Source organism: Chrysochloris asiatica, unplaced genomic scaffold (genome assembly GCF_000296735.1).
Source record: "Chrysochloris asiatica unplaced genomic scaffold, ChrAsi1.0 scaffold00094, whole genome shotgun sequence".
NCBI lineage: Eukaryota > Metazoa > Chordata > Mammalia > Afrosoricida > Chrysochloridae > Chrysochloris > Chrysochloris asiatica.
The window spans coordinates 4,962,888-4,979,664 of record NW_006408612.1 but is presented as its reverse complement, the minus strand read 5'-3'; the positions used below and the strand labels follow the sequence as shown (position 1 = coordinate 4,979,664).

The 16,777-nt window shown below is 38.3% G+C and overlaps 1 protein-coding gene across 2 annotated transcripts in view; it reads left to right on the top strand.

Moving 5' to 3' along the window:
- Positions 1 to 16,777, top strand: part of OLA1 (Obg-like ATPase 1) — a 221,892-nt gene that overhangs the window by 124,629 nt on the left and 80,486 nt on the right. For both annotated transcript variants that reach the window (XM_006866651.1, XM_006866652.1), the window contains one exon: positions 7,372 to 7,547. In XM_006866651.1, coding sequence (XP_006866713.1) covers positions 7,372 to 7,547 — 176 coding nt within the window. The remainder of the gene's footprint in view (positions 1 to 7,371; positions 7,548 to 16,777) is intronic.

Here is a 16,777-nt window from a genome sequence, read left to right as displayed (position 1 = left end):
CTCATCTGAAACCTGTCCACCATGGGTGACCCTGCTAGTATTTAAAATACCGGTGGCATACCTTTCAGAATCATAGCCACTCACAAGCCACCAAAGGACGACAAACTAACACACGAGTGGTGGATAAATAGTAGAAAGTGATATTTTCCATTTTACTCCTGGAAAGGAGGAAAGCTTGGGTAAAAACAATAATGGGTTTGGTTTCAGAGCAATGACATGCATTTTCCCTGGGAAGCAGGAAAGTTTGGTTATCTGCTGAGTTGCAGGAAAAAGAGTTGGAAATGTGAGAGAAGTTGAAAATGTTAGAAAAGAGTGCTTTGTTGTGAAAGGGAACATTTTAGTATTTCTAGGTAAGAAATCTTTATATTTATGATTCATTTTCTTTTATAACAAATAGTTCTTAAATGAGGACTAGAATTGTTAGAATTATTTTAGTCACTCACTTTGCATGTAGAGGAATGTATAGGAATAATGTACATTTGTCTTTAAAATTTAAGTGACACAAAATGAATTAAGATTTTTAATAATTGCTCAGTAGCTCACTGTCTAGAAAATTTTTTCTTAGGATTTGGTCATTGTCCTATGTGATCATATAGGACACACACTATTTTAAATAGAATACCAAATTGTAGTTTATTGTATTTAAATGAAAAAGAAACAACTAAACAGAAGAAATTACGAAATTTCAGGTAATTCCTATTATCGTTTAGTCTTATATATAGTAGAGTGTACTCATGGGGGGAAAGGAGTTCTATTAGTTTAGTGGTTATGAGTCAGATTGATAACTTCAAGGTCAGCAGTTTGAAACTATCAGCCATTCTGCAGGAGAAAGATGAGGCTTTCTGCTCCCTTAAAGATTTAAAGCCTCAGAAACCCTATACTTGGTCACTATGAGTGGGAACCGACTCCACGGCACATAACCACCACCACCATTGGGGAAAGAGGTGGTCATGGCAGTCGGTTTCTGTAAAGATTACAGTCTTGGAAACTGTATGCAGCAGTTCTGACTTGATAGGTCTACTTTCTTCTTTGATTGCTCCCAAGATCATCACATTACTGCCTCATTCTGGCCAATCTGGTGCTAACTCAAATGTCATCTTCTCAGAGAGACTTCCTTGGCTATCCTAGTCTTGCATAATATTCAGAAGTTCTTGAGGCGGAGACCTACTCTGTTGGTAAAAAGATAGACTATAAATATTAGACATTAAAGGCCAACCACATCAAACTGAGACTTTCTCCTTGACTTACACAGAATGATTGGAAGAGAACTGAAATGGAAATAACTTTCTCACAATGTGATTGATTCAGTTTGACTAAGTGTAGTGTTTTAAGATGCCTAAAGTCATCTGTTATTACCAGGGCAATGTTCCCTCTGGTAGAAATGCTGTTTTAGTTAATGTGAAGTTGAAATAAATAACTTTGGCCATGGACTAAATAAAAATGTGGTAGTGAACAAAGAAGAAGTTGTAGAGAAAACCTATAAGCCTTCAAAATTTATTTTCATTAACCCCAAGGTGAGTTGAATAACATGAAGCTAAGGAGCTCAGGTAGCGTAGTGGTTACGAATTGGGCTGCGAACCTTAAGGTCAGTGGTTCGAAACTACCAGTTGCTCCGCGGGAGAAAGATGAGGCTTTTTACTCCCGTAAAGATTTACACCCTCGGAAACCCTGTACAGGGTCGCTATGGGTCGGACCCGACTCGATAGCACTTAACAACAACAACAACAACATGGTGCTATAGGATAAGTAGTAGACTGAGAACCACAGTCTGTGGTTCAAACCCACCAGAGATGCTCCATGGAAACCCTGTACAATGTCGCTGAGTTGGAATCAACTCGGTGGCACTGAACATCAACAACAACAACAAAAATACTCAAAATTAATATTTTGAAAAAGACTGAGTTTACCGGTCAGAAAGAAACTTAGAGGAACCCATTCAGGTCTGGAATGGAACTTACCCTCATGACCCAGTTTTCAGCTAAACAGTAGAGAGTTATATAGGCGGTACCATCAATTAGGTGTGCTCCCCATGGAATGGTCAACCATTCAAGATCAAAAGGGCAACATTTACCTGAGGACAAAGTTCCGAAGGGAAGGAAGGAGGAATGGAAGTTAAGAACCACAGGGAAGAAGCGGGATAACTGTTATTATGTGGAGGGAACTGCAGTCATTATTGTGTGATTGTTGAAAGTAAAACTGATGATTTACTCTGAAAAACCTTCACTCAACTCACAATAAAAAGTTTTAAAAAATACAGTTTCAGTTTGTTAGTATGGAATCTTTAATTACCCTGATGATTGAGGTTATGTGTCTACTTGGCTAGACTGTGTTTCCAATTGGTTTGGCAGTTGTAATTTGGCAGTTTTGTAATAATGATGTTATCTTCCATTTTGTAGTATAATATAATCACATCCATGATGTGCTCTATTGTGATTAGGAAATCACTTGTAAGGGGAGTTTCTTCAGAATTGTGGCCTGTATCCAACGTATCTAGATGTTCTGGTAAAGCTTTCCAATATTTTGCTCTCTTTGATTTGTGAGTTCAACTTGTCATCATTTGGCCACCAGTTTTTGAGATTTCAGTCAGTTACTTGATGTCCTACTTGCCCATTTTTGGATTTGTTAGCTTCCACACCTATAAGCCAATATCTTGACATACCTTACCTGCCTGTCTTGGATTTGTCAGGCTCCATAGCCCTTGAGCCAGCAGCCTGTCATCTGATCTCTCAATCTTGGGTTTGTCAGCCCTAGCAACAATGAGTCAGGGGAAGCCTCCAGCCTAACCCTTGATGCCTGACCCATGGACTTGGGACTTGCTTGCTACCCTCTACAACTGCATGAGCCATTTCCTTGAGATCAATTTCAGTGGCTCTGTAGGATAAGCACTGGACTGTTGCACTACTAACCACAGTTCGAACTTACCAGCCGTTCTGTGGGAAAAAGATGAGACTTTCTGCTCCTATAAGGATTTATAGTCTCAAAAATCCTAAACAGGGTCGGGTCACTACGAGTTGGAACCGACTCAACAACTGCCATCGAATCAGTTCCAACTCATAGACCTTGTATAGAGTATCCAAAGAGCAGCTGGAGGATTTTAACCACAATCCTTGCAGTTAGCAGTCCAATGCTTATCCTACACCAGGACACTAGATTTGCTTCTCTAGAGAACCCAGCTTAATACAATTACTAATTCTCACATTATAAAAAAATAGTAACATATGCTGCAGTTACTGAACGAGTTCTATGTATCTGAAACTCTGCTAAATGTATTAAAAAAGACAAGATGTTTAAGAGTGCTATTACTATAATACATCTAGAGTGAAGTCTGTTGAAACCCAGGGGCATTTCTTTGGAAAGTAATCTCTAATTTAATAGCAGTCCTGATGTGGCACTGTAGAATAAGCACTAGACTTGCAGTTCAAACCCACTAGCCAGCTGATCCTTGGACATCCCATACAGGGTCACTGTGAGTTGGAAATGATTAGACAGCACTTAACAACAATAACAACAAGAAATGGGAAGTTGCCCAAATGGCCTCCAAATGTATGAAACTTAAGACAACTTCTTCTAGGCCTCATTTCATCATAAAACTTCATTGCCATCAAGTCGACTCCAACTCATAGCAACCCTGTAAGACAGAGTAGAACTGCTCCTTAGGGTTTCTGAGACTAAATTTTTATGACAGTAGTCAGCCTAATCTTTGTTCCCTGGAGCGGTTGGTGGATTTGAACCTCTGACCTTGTGATTAGCAGCCTGAATGTTTAACCCACCACACCACCAAGGTTTCTCTTTTCATCAGAAAACCATTCAATTTTAAAGCATAGCTCCAGTTTTCCCTTTACTTATTTTTGTATTTAATTTTTGACTGTTTTTATTTTCAGCAAACAGATTTAAGTTCTTGCCGTAGCATGTTACCATCTCACATACAAATGAATATAGTAATAATTCCTTGCAAGCTATAGTGTACAACCTTGGGCATGAGAACAACAGTGTAATCCAGAGTTTTATAGGGTCTGGTTTGAATATTTCCCTTATGGTTGTTGTTGTTGGTTGCCATTAAGCCAGCTTTGATTCCTGGTGACCCCATGAAATGCTACCCAGCCCTGCACTGTGCTTATGATTGTTGGTGTGCTCTTTGTTGTGGCCATTGTGTGTTTTGAGTCTTTCAGCTTAGGGGGCTTATTTTCCAGCACTATGTTGGCCAGTATTCATTTGTGATCCGTAGGTACTAATGACCTTCCTTCCTGGTCTGTCTTCTTCTGGAAGCTCTTCTGAAACCCTGTCAGCCATAGAGACTCTGCTGGTAGCCTTGAAGCAATATGTAAGCACTCACAGTGTGACAGAGTGACAGATGAGCGGTCATTTCTTTTAATAAGGGGACTGGATTAGTGATGATCCAGTCTTAACTCCTTTCCTGGCCCCATCCTTGGTAGACCCTAGGCAAGGTGTATTCCAGAGAATAATTTGAAGGTTATAAAAGACATACAAGTGACTTCCTCCCCAATTTTAGTCTGAGTTTTCTCTTTGGAAGAATACATATCATCAGAACATTTTGTTTCCTTCTCTCACTAAAGAATGGCAATTATGCCCCCTTCTCACTTTATCTACATGGTTATGTTACAGAGACCAAGTTGTTGTTGTTAAGTGCTGTCGAGTCAATTCCAACCCTGTGTAGGGTTTCCAAGGAGCAGCTGGTGAGCTTGAACCGCCCACCTTGTAGTTCAAACTACTTTGCAGTCCGACACATTAACTCACAGTGCCACACCAGGACTCCCAAGTAGTCATGTGAAAATTGGCATTACGCAAAAGCAGAGGATAACCACATCAAATCTCATCATTGCATAACTTCCAAAGTACTTCATTGCATTATGTGATCTACTGAGAATCATGGGCCAACAAAGTTAATATATAACTTTAACCATCACAACCTGCTGTTCATTATAGCCAGAAATATATTGTTAATGCACAAAGTAGGAGAGTAGATATTTTACTGTTGTCACAAATCTGAGTTGTCAGGTAAGTGAGGAAATGTTGTACCAAGTTCCTGTTATCCACTGAGTGGCACATGTTGTTTGCGTTTGGCAGTGGTTGGCAGTTGGAACACACCCACTGGACCATGGAAGTAAGGCCTGGAAATCTGATTCTGTGAAAATTACAGCCAAGAAAACACTAGGGAGCAATTCTCCTCTGTAACGCATGGGGTCACCATGAATTGGAATTGGCATGACATGACAGCAATTAAGAAATTGCTGTTTAAAACCTGCTACTGCATTTTTGGAGGCCAAGATGGCCAAACTTCGTCTCCCTGGTATTCCAGTGGTTAAGGACTTGGCTTCTAACTGCTGAAAGCTTAGTAATTCAACACCACCCAGTGACACTCTGTGAAAGAAAAGATCTGGTAATCTGCCCCCATAAGTGTGGCACTGTAGGATAAAGCACTGGAACACAAAGTCAGTTTGAACCACAAGGTTGGCAGTTCAAACTCACCAGCTGCCCCTTGGAAACCCTATACTGGTTACTATGCGTCAGAACTGACTCCATGGCACTTAACAACAACAGCAAAGGTTACAGCCTAGGCAACCTTATGGTGCAGTTCTACTGGGCTCACTATGAGTTGGAATAGACTCAGAGACACCTGACACCAATAATAAATGCATTTGCTGATGGAGTATTTTTATGAGCGTCATTTGCTATAGTTACTCATTAGACCTTACAGAAAGACTTGCCATGTAGGATTTTTTTCATCCTGAGTGGAAGAAAAAGATTAGTTATATTTGTAACTAACCATGTTTCTTCGTCCTTTTTTTTTTTGCTTTGGCTGACAGGAAACTAACATTTATTTATGAGTTATTCTATTGTGTTGTTTGTGTCTGATGCCTAAATCATACCAAGAAGTTCATGTAAAAATTCCAGTATGTATTATTTCACAAACTTTTGAAACCTCATAATGTTAAGTATCCAGGAAGACTTTTTTTTTTCCTCTTCGCACGTTTCAAAGATAAAAATTTTTTTTCAAAAAATCTATTTGTCAGTGTGTTTATTAGTAAAATCAAATTACCTCCTTGTTTTCTGCTAGTTTTGTTCATATGAAATTGACATTATATAACACATTAGTTGCATACCAAAAATACTTAAATATTACTCTAATGACTTATACTTAATTACATTAATATACTTATTGTTTTTCACTTTAACATACAAACAACTTAATTGTTTTTAATTCTGGGAAATTATAATAAATGCTTTGTAATGAGAATATCTTGATCTTTTATAGCTAAGAATGAGCTATATTCATTATTTCTTTTATCGAACTCAATCAAATGGTCCCTCATGATTTCTGATACCTTTGTCTAAAAATTGATACTTTTTGTTTGAAAAGCTGTCATTTTGGGAGTATAATCTAATTGGTAATTTTAATGAAATTAGTTATATAGAAATATGTTTATATTTGATTTGTTCATAAATATGTTTTTTTTTTATTTCATTGAGTATATCATTGCTTTCTGTTTATAATATTTCTTGCATTTGTCCATTTTTGTGATACTGTTCTTTATCTGGTAATTTGAGTAAATCCCAGTTGAATTATGTTGCCACATTATGTCTTCAGAAGGGCATAAAGTCAGTACACATGCTTCAGTAATATCTGGTTGTTTTACCCTTATGTTTCCAGTTGGCAATTTGAAATTATGGCTTTAACTGCACTTTAAATATGTGATAATAGCATGTGTTCCTAATAAGGGCCAGCACCATTTTGTTCAGATAGTGTGAATGGTTGTCACTCATATATGACAAATGCACCTTCATCTGCTTCTTTGATAGCCCCCTAAAAACCATACCCTCAAATCAGGCCGATGAAATTAGCTGCTGTGTAAATTGTGTGTCTGAGTGCTTCATTATCTAATCACCGTCAGAACCACAGTGATAAAGTAGATTGAAGCAGGGATGAGGTTGCCAGATGATTTCAGGCCTTCTTCCCGTCTTCCCCCTCCCCCAAAATCTGGTTTCCCTTGGAAACCCTAGTAGTGTGGTTTAGAACTTCAGGCTTTTATACCTGGAATTCAGTACCTTTTAATGACCAAACTTTGAAATGCCAGTAGTCTTGTAACATAATTTTCTTTCTGAAAAGGTCATAATTTTATTTATTTGAATGAATCAGTTTTGAGACTGTTGAGATTTTTGAACAACTGTTTTGTTGTTAAGTACCCTAAATATTGCTAAATGGTGAATACTATGTTCTACATGTATAGAATTTAGTATAATTTATTGACTATGGTTATTTCTTAACCTTCTAGGAATCTTTCACTCTTACTCTAATTATAATAACCCTACACATGTTTGCTTATTGAATTTCTTCCCTTTAATTCATTTTAGGTGCTTTTGAAGATGATGATATCACACATGTTGAAGGAAGTGTAAATCCTATTCGAGATATAGAAATAATACATGAAGAGCTTCAGCTCAAAGATGAGGAAATGTTTGGGCCAATTATAGATAAACTAGAAAAGGTGGCTGTGAGAGGAGGAGATAAAAAACTAAAACCTGAATATGTAAGTAAAAATTTACAGCTTCTTTAGATACCTGAGTTAATTTTCTTCATTAAAATTTGTGTTTTAAATAAAGCATATAAATATCTATTTTTATTATGGAAATCCAGATTTTCAGAGTCATTTATGTTTTTTAAGAATTGTTAAAAAAAACTTTTGAGGGCAGCAACCAAGGGTTGTGGTAACAAGCTACTTAAGATGTTCAGTAATAAGTGCTGTATATGTTTACCTCAATGTTGACATTGCAAACCCACCAGCCACTTCTTGGGAACCGTATGCAGGCTTGCTATATGTCAGAACCCACTCAACAGAACTTAACAACAGCAGTAAAGCTATGCATAGGACTAGGGGCAGGAGGAGGCATATAATCCTCCCAAACCAGGAAGCGCAGAAGAGTCATTGTCCAGAGCTTTTATTGATGTCTTACTATATAGGCACGATCGGTTAGATTGTCTTTCTTGAAAAAATTTCATGATTACTTTTAATATACATATTTATTTTTTCATTTTCTCATTTCCAAAAACTGATTACATCCTTCCCTTTCCTTATTTACATTTAATAGAATTGGTAAACTCACAGTTGAGTAAGGAGCCACACATTATTAAAAAATCAGCTATAGAATTAGCCTTTAAAGTTAGGTTCCCTTTCAGTAAATTTTGGTTGAAAGTGACCTGGACTAGAAGCGTGGAGACCAGTGTTGTGATGCCAATATCCTTGATAACCCCAGGTCACTTTACATCCTGGTTATTCTCTAGTCCAATAGATTGAGGAAAAGAAAGATTTATCTGAGAAGACTGCACATGACTGTAGAAGAAAAAGGGGCATCAAACTTGTCATTATGAAAACTACTCTTCTTTGACCAGGAAAAAAATAGTGAAAAAGAGATGTTAGGATTGGAAGTCATTTATTTACCCCAAATGTCATAGTTATTGACTAGAATGAATCCTGACGCAGTCATTCTTTACTCGAGCCATAAGTGACATCTGTAAGTCTTTCAGAAACACTGTTTTAAAAATAAGTTGATCAATCTTGCTTTGCTTGATATGGGAGAAAAAGGCTCTCAGACTCTTCTGAAATTCTTGAACTACCATTTCCTGGCGTATCTTCTTAACAAAACCGGACTGTTGAGTGCTGTTTACTTGTAACATTTTCCCATTCTCACCATTTTCAAGGTTTGAAAGTATAGCATGGACTTTTGCTTACAAATAAATCTCTATAAACACCTCCCAGTCATTTTTCCTTTCAGTGCCACACTCTTTGGGGTAGATGCTGTAAGTGCCATCGAGTCCATTCCAACTCATAGTGATCCTCTACAGGATTTCCAAGTAATAGCTGGTGGTCTTGAACTGCCAACTTTGTGGTATGCAGTCCAGTGCCAATCCTACAGTACCACAGAAAGTTTAATTTTCTCATTTACAAACAGTATATCCCCTCTTCTATTTTCTTCATGTTAGATTCAGCTACTTTAGGTGGTGTGCTGGTGGTGCTGTGCGTGGAGTTGGTTCCGACTCATAGAAACCCTGCAGAGGGTACCCAAGGCTGTAAATCTTTACGGGAGCAGAAAGACTCATCTTTCTCCCATGGAACAACTGGTAGTTTCGAACTGCCAACCGTGAGATTAGCAGCCTGACTCGTAACCACTATGCTACCAGAGCTCCTTCAGCTGCTTTAGAATAAGCTATAAATCAGTGTTTTCTCAACTTGTTTTTTGTTACCACCTCACTTAAAGAGGCCTGGTATGATGCTGTAGGATTAACACTGGGCTGCTAACTGTAAGGTTAGTGGTTCAAACCCACTAGCCACTTCTCAGAAACCTTATATAGGGTCACTCTGAGTTGGAACAGCTTGACGGCACTTAACAGCAACAACAAAGAAAAATTAAATTATGTTTATTGAGCCAGGCACTGTTGAACACTTATTTTCCCCCATGTTATCTGTTTGAATTTTGCAATTAGCTGAAAGATATATATTATTAACCCCATGTTACAACTTAGGAAACACAGATTTCAAGAGGTTTTATGAATTACTCAAGGTTTCACTATTAGTAAATGGTGGATCAAATTTTTCAACCAGATCAGTTCCAGAGTTTTTTTGTTTTCTTAAATTTCTTTTTAAAACATGACCTAAAGAAGTATTAAGCTCAATATGCATAGTTTAACAAATAGTTGTAAAATAAGCACTAGTAAGGCCCCCTCACATGTCAAGATATACACGTTACTAGCACTCCAAAATTCTCCCTTCCCTTACCAATCTTTACTTCCTCCGTATTCACAGCTAACCACTATTCTGACTTGAATAGTAATAAAATCTACTACCAGCATATGTGCCCCCTAATCAAAATGAGTCCTGGGGTAGCGCTGTGGGATAATGCACTGGACTGCAAGGTTGGTGGTTCAAATTCACCAGCAGCTCCTTGAAACCTTATACAGTGTTGAAATGAATTGGAACTGCCTTGACAGCACTTAACAACACCAAACAATGTTAATTAACTCATATTGATTTGAACTTTATATAAATAGTGTCATATGTACAGTTTCTGGGTTATGCAGGAGATGTGTTCCTAAGTGTCTTTAAATCAGAAAAGGTGTGTACAGTTCTTATTTCACCTTCCTTCATTGTTGTTGCTGTATGCCATTGAGTTGGTTCTGACTCATAACAACCCTGTATAGTATTTCCAATCTTGCAGTTACCAGTTAAAGGCTCAGAGTCTTTTCAGTGATTTAAAAGCCACATGTGAGGTAAGTGAAGGTGATTGTGATGAAGAATTTGTTGTGAGTAGGGATTGGTTCAGTTGTTTCAAAGTGAGGGCAAACTTACCTAATACTAAAAGGTAAGTAGTAGTTGCCCCTAAGTAGGATATTGGAATCCTGGGGCTTAGAATACAATTTATCCATGTTGTGTTTATTTTTAAATTAGCTTATTTTCCTTGCTATAAAATATTTTACTGTAAAGATATACCACAAGTTTTAAATCTATTCTGTGGCTGGGCATTCACATCCTTCTCCTTCATCCCCCACCCTCCACTCCCACGCTCCTTTTTGAGAATAATAAACAGCGCTGTTGTAAACATGCCTTTGCATTCTGGTGCACACAGGCTGGGTGCTGTTGTCAGCTGCCATTGAGCCCATCTTGACTCATGGTAACTACATGCAGAACAGAACAAACAGTGCCTGCTTGTGGGTAGGATATAAGTGGTCTAATGTGGAGGTGAGATTTCTGCCACTGAGCCTCCGGTCCCCACTTCTCCAATGGGTAGTCTAGGGTGTAGTCTAGAAATGCAGTAGTGTCGTATATGGGAGTTTATCCTGTATTGTCAGGTTTTATTTCATTTTTGCAATAGCTGTGTAATAGTATTTGGTTGTGATTTTAATTTGAAGTTGCCTAACTCTGTGTAAGGTTAAACACTTTGTTTTCAGTTGACCCTTTGCACTTTCCTTTTGTGAAGTGCCTGTTTTAATTTCTTTGTTCATTTTTCTACTGGGTTATTGTCTTATTAATTTGTGTAAGTTATTTATGTGCTAGTTCTTTGTTGTAAATGGATTGCAAATGTCTTCTACTGCATGGCTTTTCTTTGTGCTCTTATGTAATCTTGATATACTTTTTAATTTTAATGTTAGTGCTTTTTATATCTTGCTTAAGAAATCTTGCCTACCTAGTGCCATCAAGATGATCTGTCTTGTTTTCTAAAAGCTTTATTGTTTTACCTTTCACATTTACATCTTAACCCACCCAGAACTGACTTTTTTTTTAAATGAATGGTATGAGGTAGACATTCAGTTTTATGTTATTTTTCCACCTATGAAAAGCCAGTTGATCTAGTACCATGTATTAAAAATAAGAGCATCCCTTCCCTATTGCAATGAAGTGCCAGCTTTGTCATAAATGGAAGAGCTGCTGGAATTTGAGCTCTTTCCTGAGGATTACATGATAACTTCAATCCTTCAATCTACTTCAAAAGTAGATACTCCAGGTAAAACCAACAGCGGGGTCCCCAATCTGTTTAGGATTCAAGGTGAGGATGGCAACTTGAAGTGAGGAGTTCATATTCCATACCATTCTGACCTCAGGTTTGTTCCTTACTTTATTTCTATCATTCCCTCATCCCCATTCTCTAGTCTCTATCACAGACACCAAAGTATGCTCTGTCAGCACCATCTCTGTTACTCTCACCTGGAAGCACTTCAGAATGCAAGCTATAGATCTACTAAATCAGACAGAATCTCTGAATGGGGCAAGAATCTGTGCATTAGTAAACTCACCAAGTGATTCTTCCACATGGTAAAGTTTGAGAGTCACTGCTCTAGGTTAGCATAGAAGTGGTTTAGGCCTCCTCACCCACACCCCTCATTTTGAGCTGGTACATGCTTCATTATCTTACCAGGTCCTTGTTGTTGTTAGGTGCCATCGAGTCAGCTCTGACTCATAGCAGAACAGAACACCACCCAATCATGTGCCATTACTCACAGACATTGTTTCACTTGAGCTTTTATCACTGTTGCCATTGTGCCAGTCCATCTCATTGGATCGTCTTTCTCCCAGCGAGCCGCCACTGGGTTCAAACCACCAACCTTTTGGTTAGTAGCCAAGCATTTAACCACTGGTGCCATCAGGGCTCCTTGAAAAATCTATTGCTGTTGCTGTCGTGTCAGTTCTGACTCATAGTTACACTATATAAGGTTTCCAAGGAGTGACTAGTGAATTTGAACGACTGACCTTGCCAATCAAATGATCTCGCAGTCCAGTGCTTATCCTACAGTGTCAAAAGAAATTTCTTATGAGTTTCTTGAGACTGCCATTTTGAATTGTAGAACCAATGAACAATGAGATTTATTGCCCTTTTTTTAAAAAAATTCCAGGATTATAATTTAAAAACAAAACATTTTATTGTGCTTTAAGTGAAGGTTTACATACAAATTCGTTTTCTCCTCAGTCAAATAGTTTATGCACAATTTGTTTCATGACATTGGTTGCAATCCCCACAATATTTCCAATTCCTGCAAAATTTCCTCCCTGGGTTTCCTGTTTCCGTTTTTTTGGATTCCTTGCCCTTCCCTGCCTTTTCATCTTTGGCTTTGGATAAATGTTGCATTTTTCATCTCTTATAGTTGATTGTTCTAAAAAGCACATTCTTCACATTGTTTGTTTTATAGGCCCATTTATTATTTGGCAGGAAGGTGGCCTTTAAGAATATTCGGTTTCAATTTAGAATGTTTCTCAGAGTATTAATTAGGAGTTTGAACTGCAAGGTCAGCAGTTCAAACGTACCAGCTGCTCCTTGGAAATCCTGTATAGGGTCACTGTATGTCAGAACCAATTTGATAGCACTTAATAACAACTAGACTCTTCCCTATGAGTAAATCTAGTCTTTTCACCTTTTTTTTGTTGGGGGTGTGGGCTTTGATGTTTTGTTCTACATTTTTTTAGCTTGTTCTAACTGGGCCTTCTGTGGTAGTCCTGGTTGGTCAGTGTGATTGGAAAGGTAACCAGGCACCATCTAGTTCTTTTGGTCTCAGGTTAGCAGAGACTGTGATTTGTGTGGGCCATTAGTCCTTAGATTCATTGCTTTTGGTCTAAACTGTATCTTAGTTTGAGTTCCCTCAGAAGCAGACCCTTGAGGCAAGGATTTGGGAGTACAAGTAGTTTCTTTGGGAGGTGATCTCAGGAGGCACACATTAAGAGTGAGAAATAGAGAGACAGAAAGGGAAAGAAACCAATGCAAAGTATATGTAAATGTGCAGGTTGTTTTCTGTGGGGGACGCCTGGAAAACAGTAAAGGACCATGCAATGGGATTTTTCTACTAGGAGAGTAAGAAAGCTGTGGTAATTACCAACTAATTCCCACCATTCATTGGCTGAGGCCTGTTCCTAGTGATGTTAACTCCCTAACATATGATGTGTGGGTGGACTGAGCACAGCTCTTGTTTGTTGTTGTTAAGTGCCGTCTAGTCATTTCTGTCTCATAGCAACTCTGTACAGGGTTTGCAGAGGTTTGGTTTGCCAAACTTGCAGTTTTTACCCTATAGTTCCACGCCAGGACTCTGAGCACAGTTCTTAGGCAGTTATAGATTCCAATAGTAAGACATCATCAGGTTGACCTAGATGGGTGAGGACAAACAGTAAGTGGGCAGGGTCCCAGAAGTCTTTGCTGCATTCTGTATCTGTTCATCCAGTACACATTTAAAATTTTGGCCTTAATCATTACATTTATTTTGGTTGATTCTTAAGATCACTTTTCAGTTAAATTTGATTGAGTTGTTTTTGCTGTTAAGTACCTTCAGGTCAGTTCTAACTCATAGTAACCCTCTGTAGGGTTTCCAAGGGAGCAGCTGATGAATTTGAAGCACCAGCCTTGAGGTCCAGTGCTTCATCCCACAGTGCTACACCAGGAGTCCTTGGTTGAGTTAGTATCTCCATAAAATCATTCTTAATCACCTGAAATTGGCCTTCAGCACTACCTAGCTTTCCTATTTGCCCTTTTATCTTGGATACAACTACTTCAATTTTTCCATACTCTTCGTCAAACCTTATTTTTGCTTAATCCTACAATTCAGTCCATCCCTACCCGTATTAAATAAACCTGTCTCTTACTTCATGAGTAAGTGAAGTAAATAAGTGCCATTGGACATAGGAGTTCACTCAATTTTCTACAATCCAAACCTAAACCTATTAATACCTCTTTTAATAATACCTATTCACTTGTTCCACTGATGCTTTAGATTTTACCTCCCTAACTTCTCAGTAGCTTTGTACTTTTTTTGTGTGTGTGTGGGTCAAATCATTCTTGTTTTTTTTTTAAAGCTGTTGTTAAGTGCCGTTGGGTCAGTTCCGACTCATGGTAATCCTGTATAGGGTTTCTGAGGAGTAACCAGTATAGCTCTGAACCTTTGATCTTGTGGTTAGCCGTCCAGTGCTTATCTTACACAGTGCTATACCAGGACACCTTAAATAGAATTGTTAAAATAAATTTGTTGTTGGTAGCTGCTGTAGAATTTGTTTGGACTCACACCAGCCCTATAAACAAGAGAACGAAGCACCATCCTCACAATCATCGTTAAGTTTGAGCCTGTTGCTGCTGCCATTGTGCCAATCTACCTATCTCATTGGAGATCTTTCTCTTTTTTGCTAACCTGGCTTTGCCCCGCATGGTGTTATTCTCCAGGGACTGCTCCTTCCTGATATTATGTATGAAATACGAGAGATGAAGTCTTAATATCCTGGCTTATAAGGAGCATTCCAGGTGTACTTCTTCCACACAGATTTGTTTGTTCTTCTAGCAGTCCGTGGTGCTTATAATATTCTTCTCCAACATCATATCTCAAATGCATCAGTTCTTCTGTGGTCTTCCTTATTCACTGTCTAACTTTCTTACAAATGAAGTGATTGAAAATACCATGACTTGGCTCAAGCACACCTTGGTCCTCAAACTGGCATCTTTGCACTTGAACACTTTAAAAGAGGTCTTGCACAGCAAATTTGCCCAATGCCATACTGCTGCTTCTATGAGTGTTGATAGTGGATCCAAGAAAAATGAAGTCTTTGAAAACATCAATCTTTTCTCGATTTACCATGATGCTGTTTATTGGTCGAGTGGTTAGGAGTTTTGTTTTCTTTACATTGAGCTGCAACCCATACTAAAGGCTGTGGTCTCTGATCATCATCAGTCCTCTTCACTCCAAGTCCTCTTCACTTCCAGCAAGCAAGGTTGTATCATCTGCATATTGCAGGTTGTTAATGAGTCTCCCCGAATCCTGTTGCCACGTTCTTCTTTATATAATCTATCTTCTTGGATTAGTTGCTCAGCAGACAAGTTGAATAAGTATGGTGAAAGAACACAGCCCTGGTGCACCCCTTTCATAATTTTAAAATATTCAGTGTCCCCTTACTCTGTTTGAATGACTCTCTCATGACCTACGTACAGGTTACTCTTGAGCACAATTAAGTGTTTTGGAATACTCATACTCTGTACTATTGTCTGTACCTTGTCATGTTCCACACAGTTGAAAACCTTTGTACAGTAAAGCACAGTAAACATCTTTGTGATATTCTATGCTTAGATCCATCTGATGTCAATAATGATATGTCTCATTCCACATACTGTTTGAATCTTGCTTGAACCTCTGGCAGTTTACTGTCGATGTACTGTTGTGGCTAGTTTAGAATTATCTTTAGCAAAGTTTTACTTGCATGTGATAATAATGACACTGCCTGATGATTTCTGCATTCTGTAGGTTCATCTCTTTGAAATGGGCACAAATACAATGGATCTTTTCCAGTCATTTGGCTAGGTAGCTGTCTTCCAGATTTCTTGGCATAGTGTGCATAAGTTTGTTGAAAGATTTCCATTTGTATTCCATAAATTCCTGAAGCCTTGTTATTTGCTAATGCTTTCAGTGCACCTTGGACTTCTTCCTTCAGTCCTATTGGTTCTTGATCATATGCTATTTCTTGAAATGGTTGAACATCACCCATTTTATTTTAGTTTTAAAACTTTATTTAAAGTCTAAAATGTAACATCCTGCTACATAGCCTTCATTATTATAGTGTTTTCTGCCTACAAAATATTACATTGAGTGGCTATTTTAAAATTATTTTTTGCTCTGATTTGTTGGTCATTTACCAGTAACCAGATGCCATTTAGTGAATCCTGACTTATGAAAACCCTATGTGTGTTGGGATAGAAATGTTCCATAGGGTTTCTTGTTTTTGTTTTTTTAAGTTTTGTGAATTGAGTGATCGTTTACATGGGAAAACATCTGTTTTAAACTTATCGTTTCATTGCAATGAATACAATCTCCTCTGTTTTTGGGGGGGTGGGCAGGAGGGGAGATGTACACAAAAACATTCAGGAATATATAATACCCTAAACAACCAAAGGGCACATTCTGCAAGCCTGCCTCCTGGCCACCAGCACATAGCCTTTCTCTTTCCATGAGTCCAGAGTCTTCAACTGCTCAATCTGTCCAGGTCCTCATCTCTGTCTCCATCTCTGGTGTCGCTGCTTCTCTGGATAGGGTCCCAAATTCCACTCATGCTCTTCTCCCTTGATGGATCCTGGACTGTAAAATTAATTATGCCCCCCTTTTTGTTAAAACATTTCTACCTTTACTGTTGTGACAGTCACAATTAGTCATGATAACAATTGTTGTTGTTGTTGTTATGTGCCATCGAGTCGGTTCCGACCCATAGCGACCCTGTATAGGGTTTCCGAGGGTGTAAATCTTTACGGGAATAGA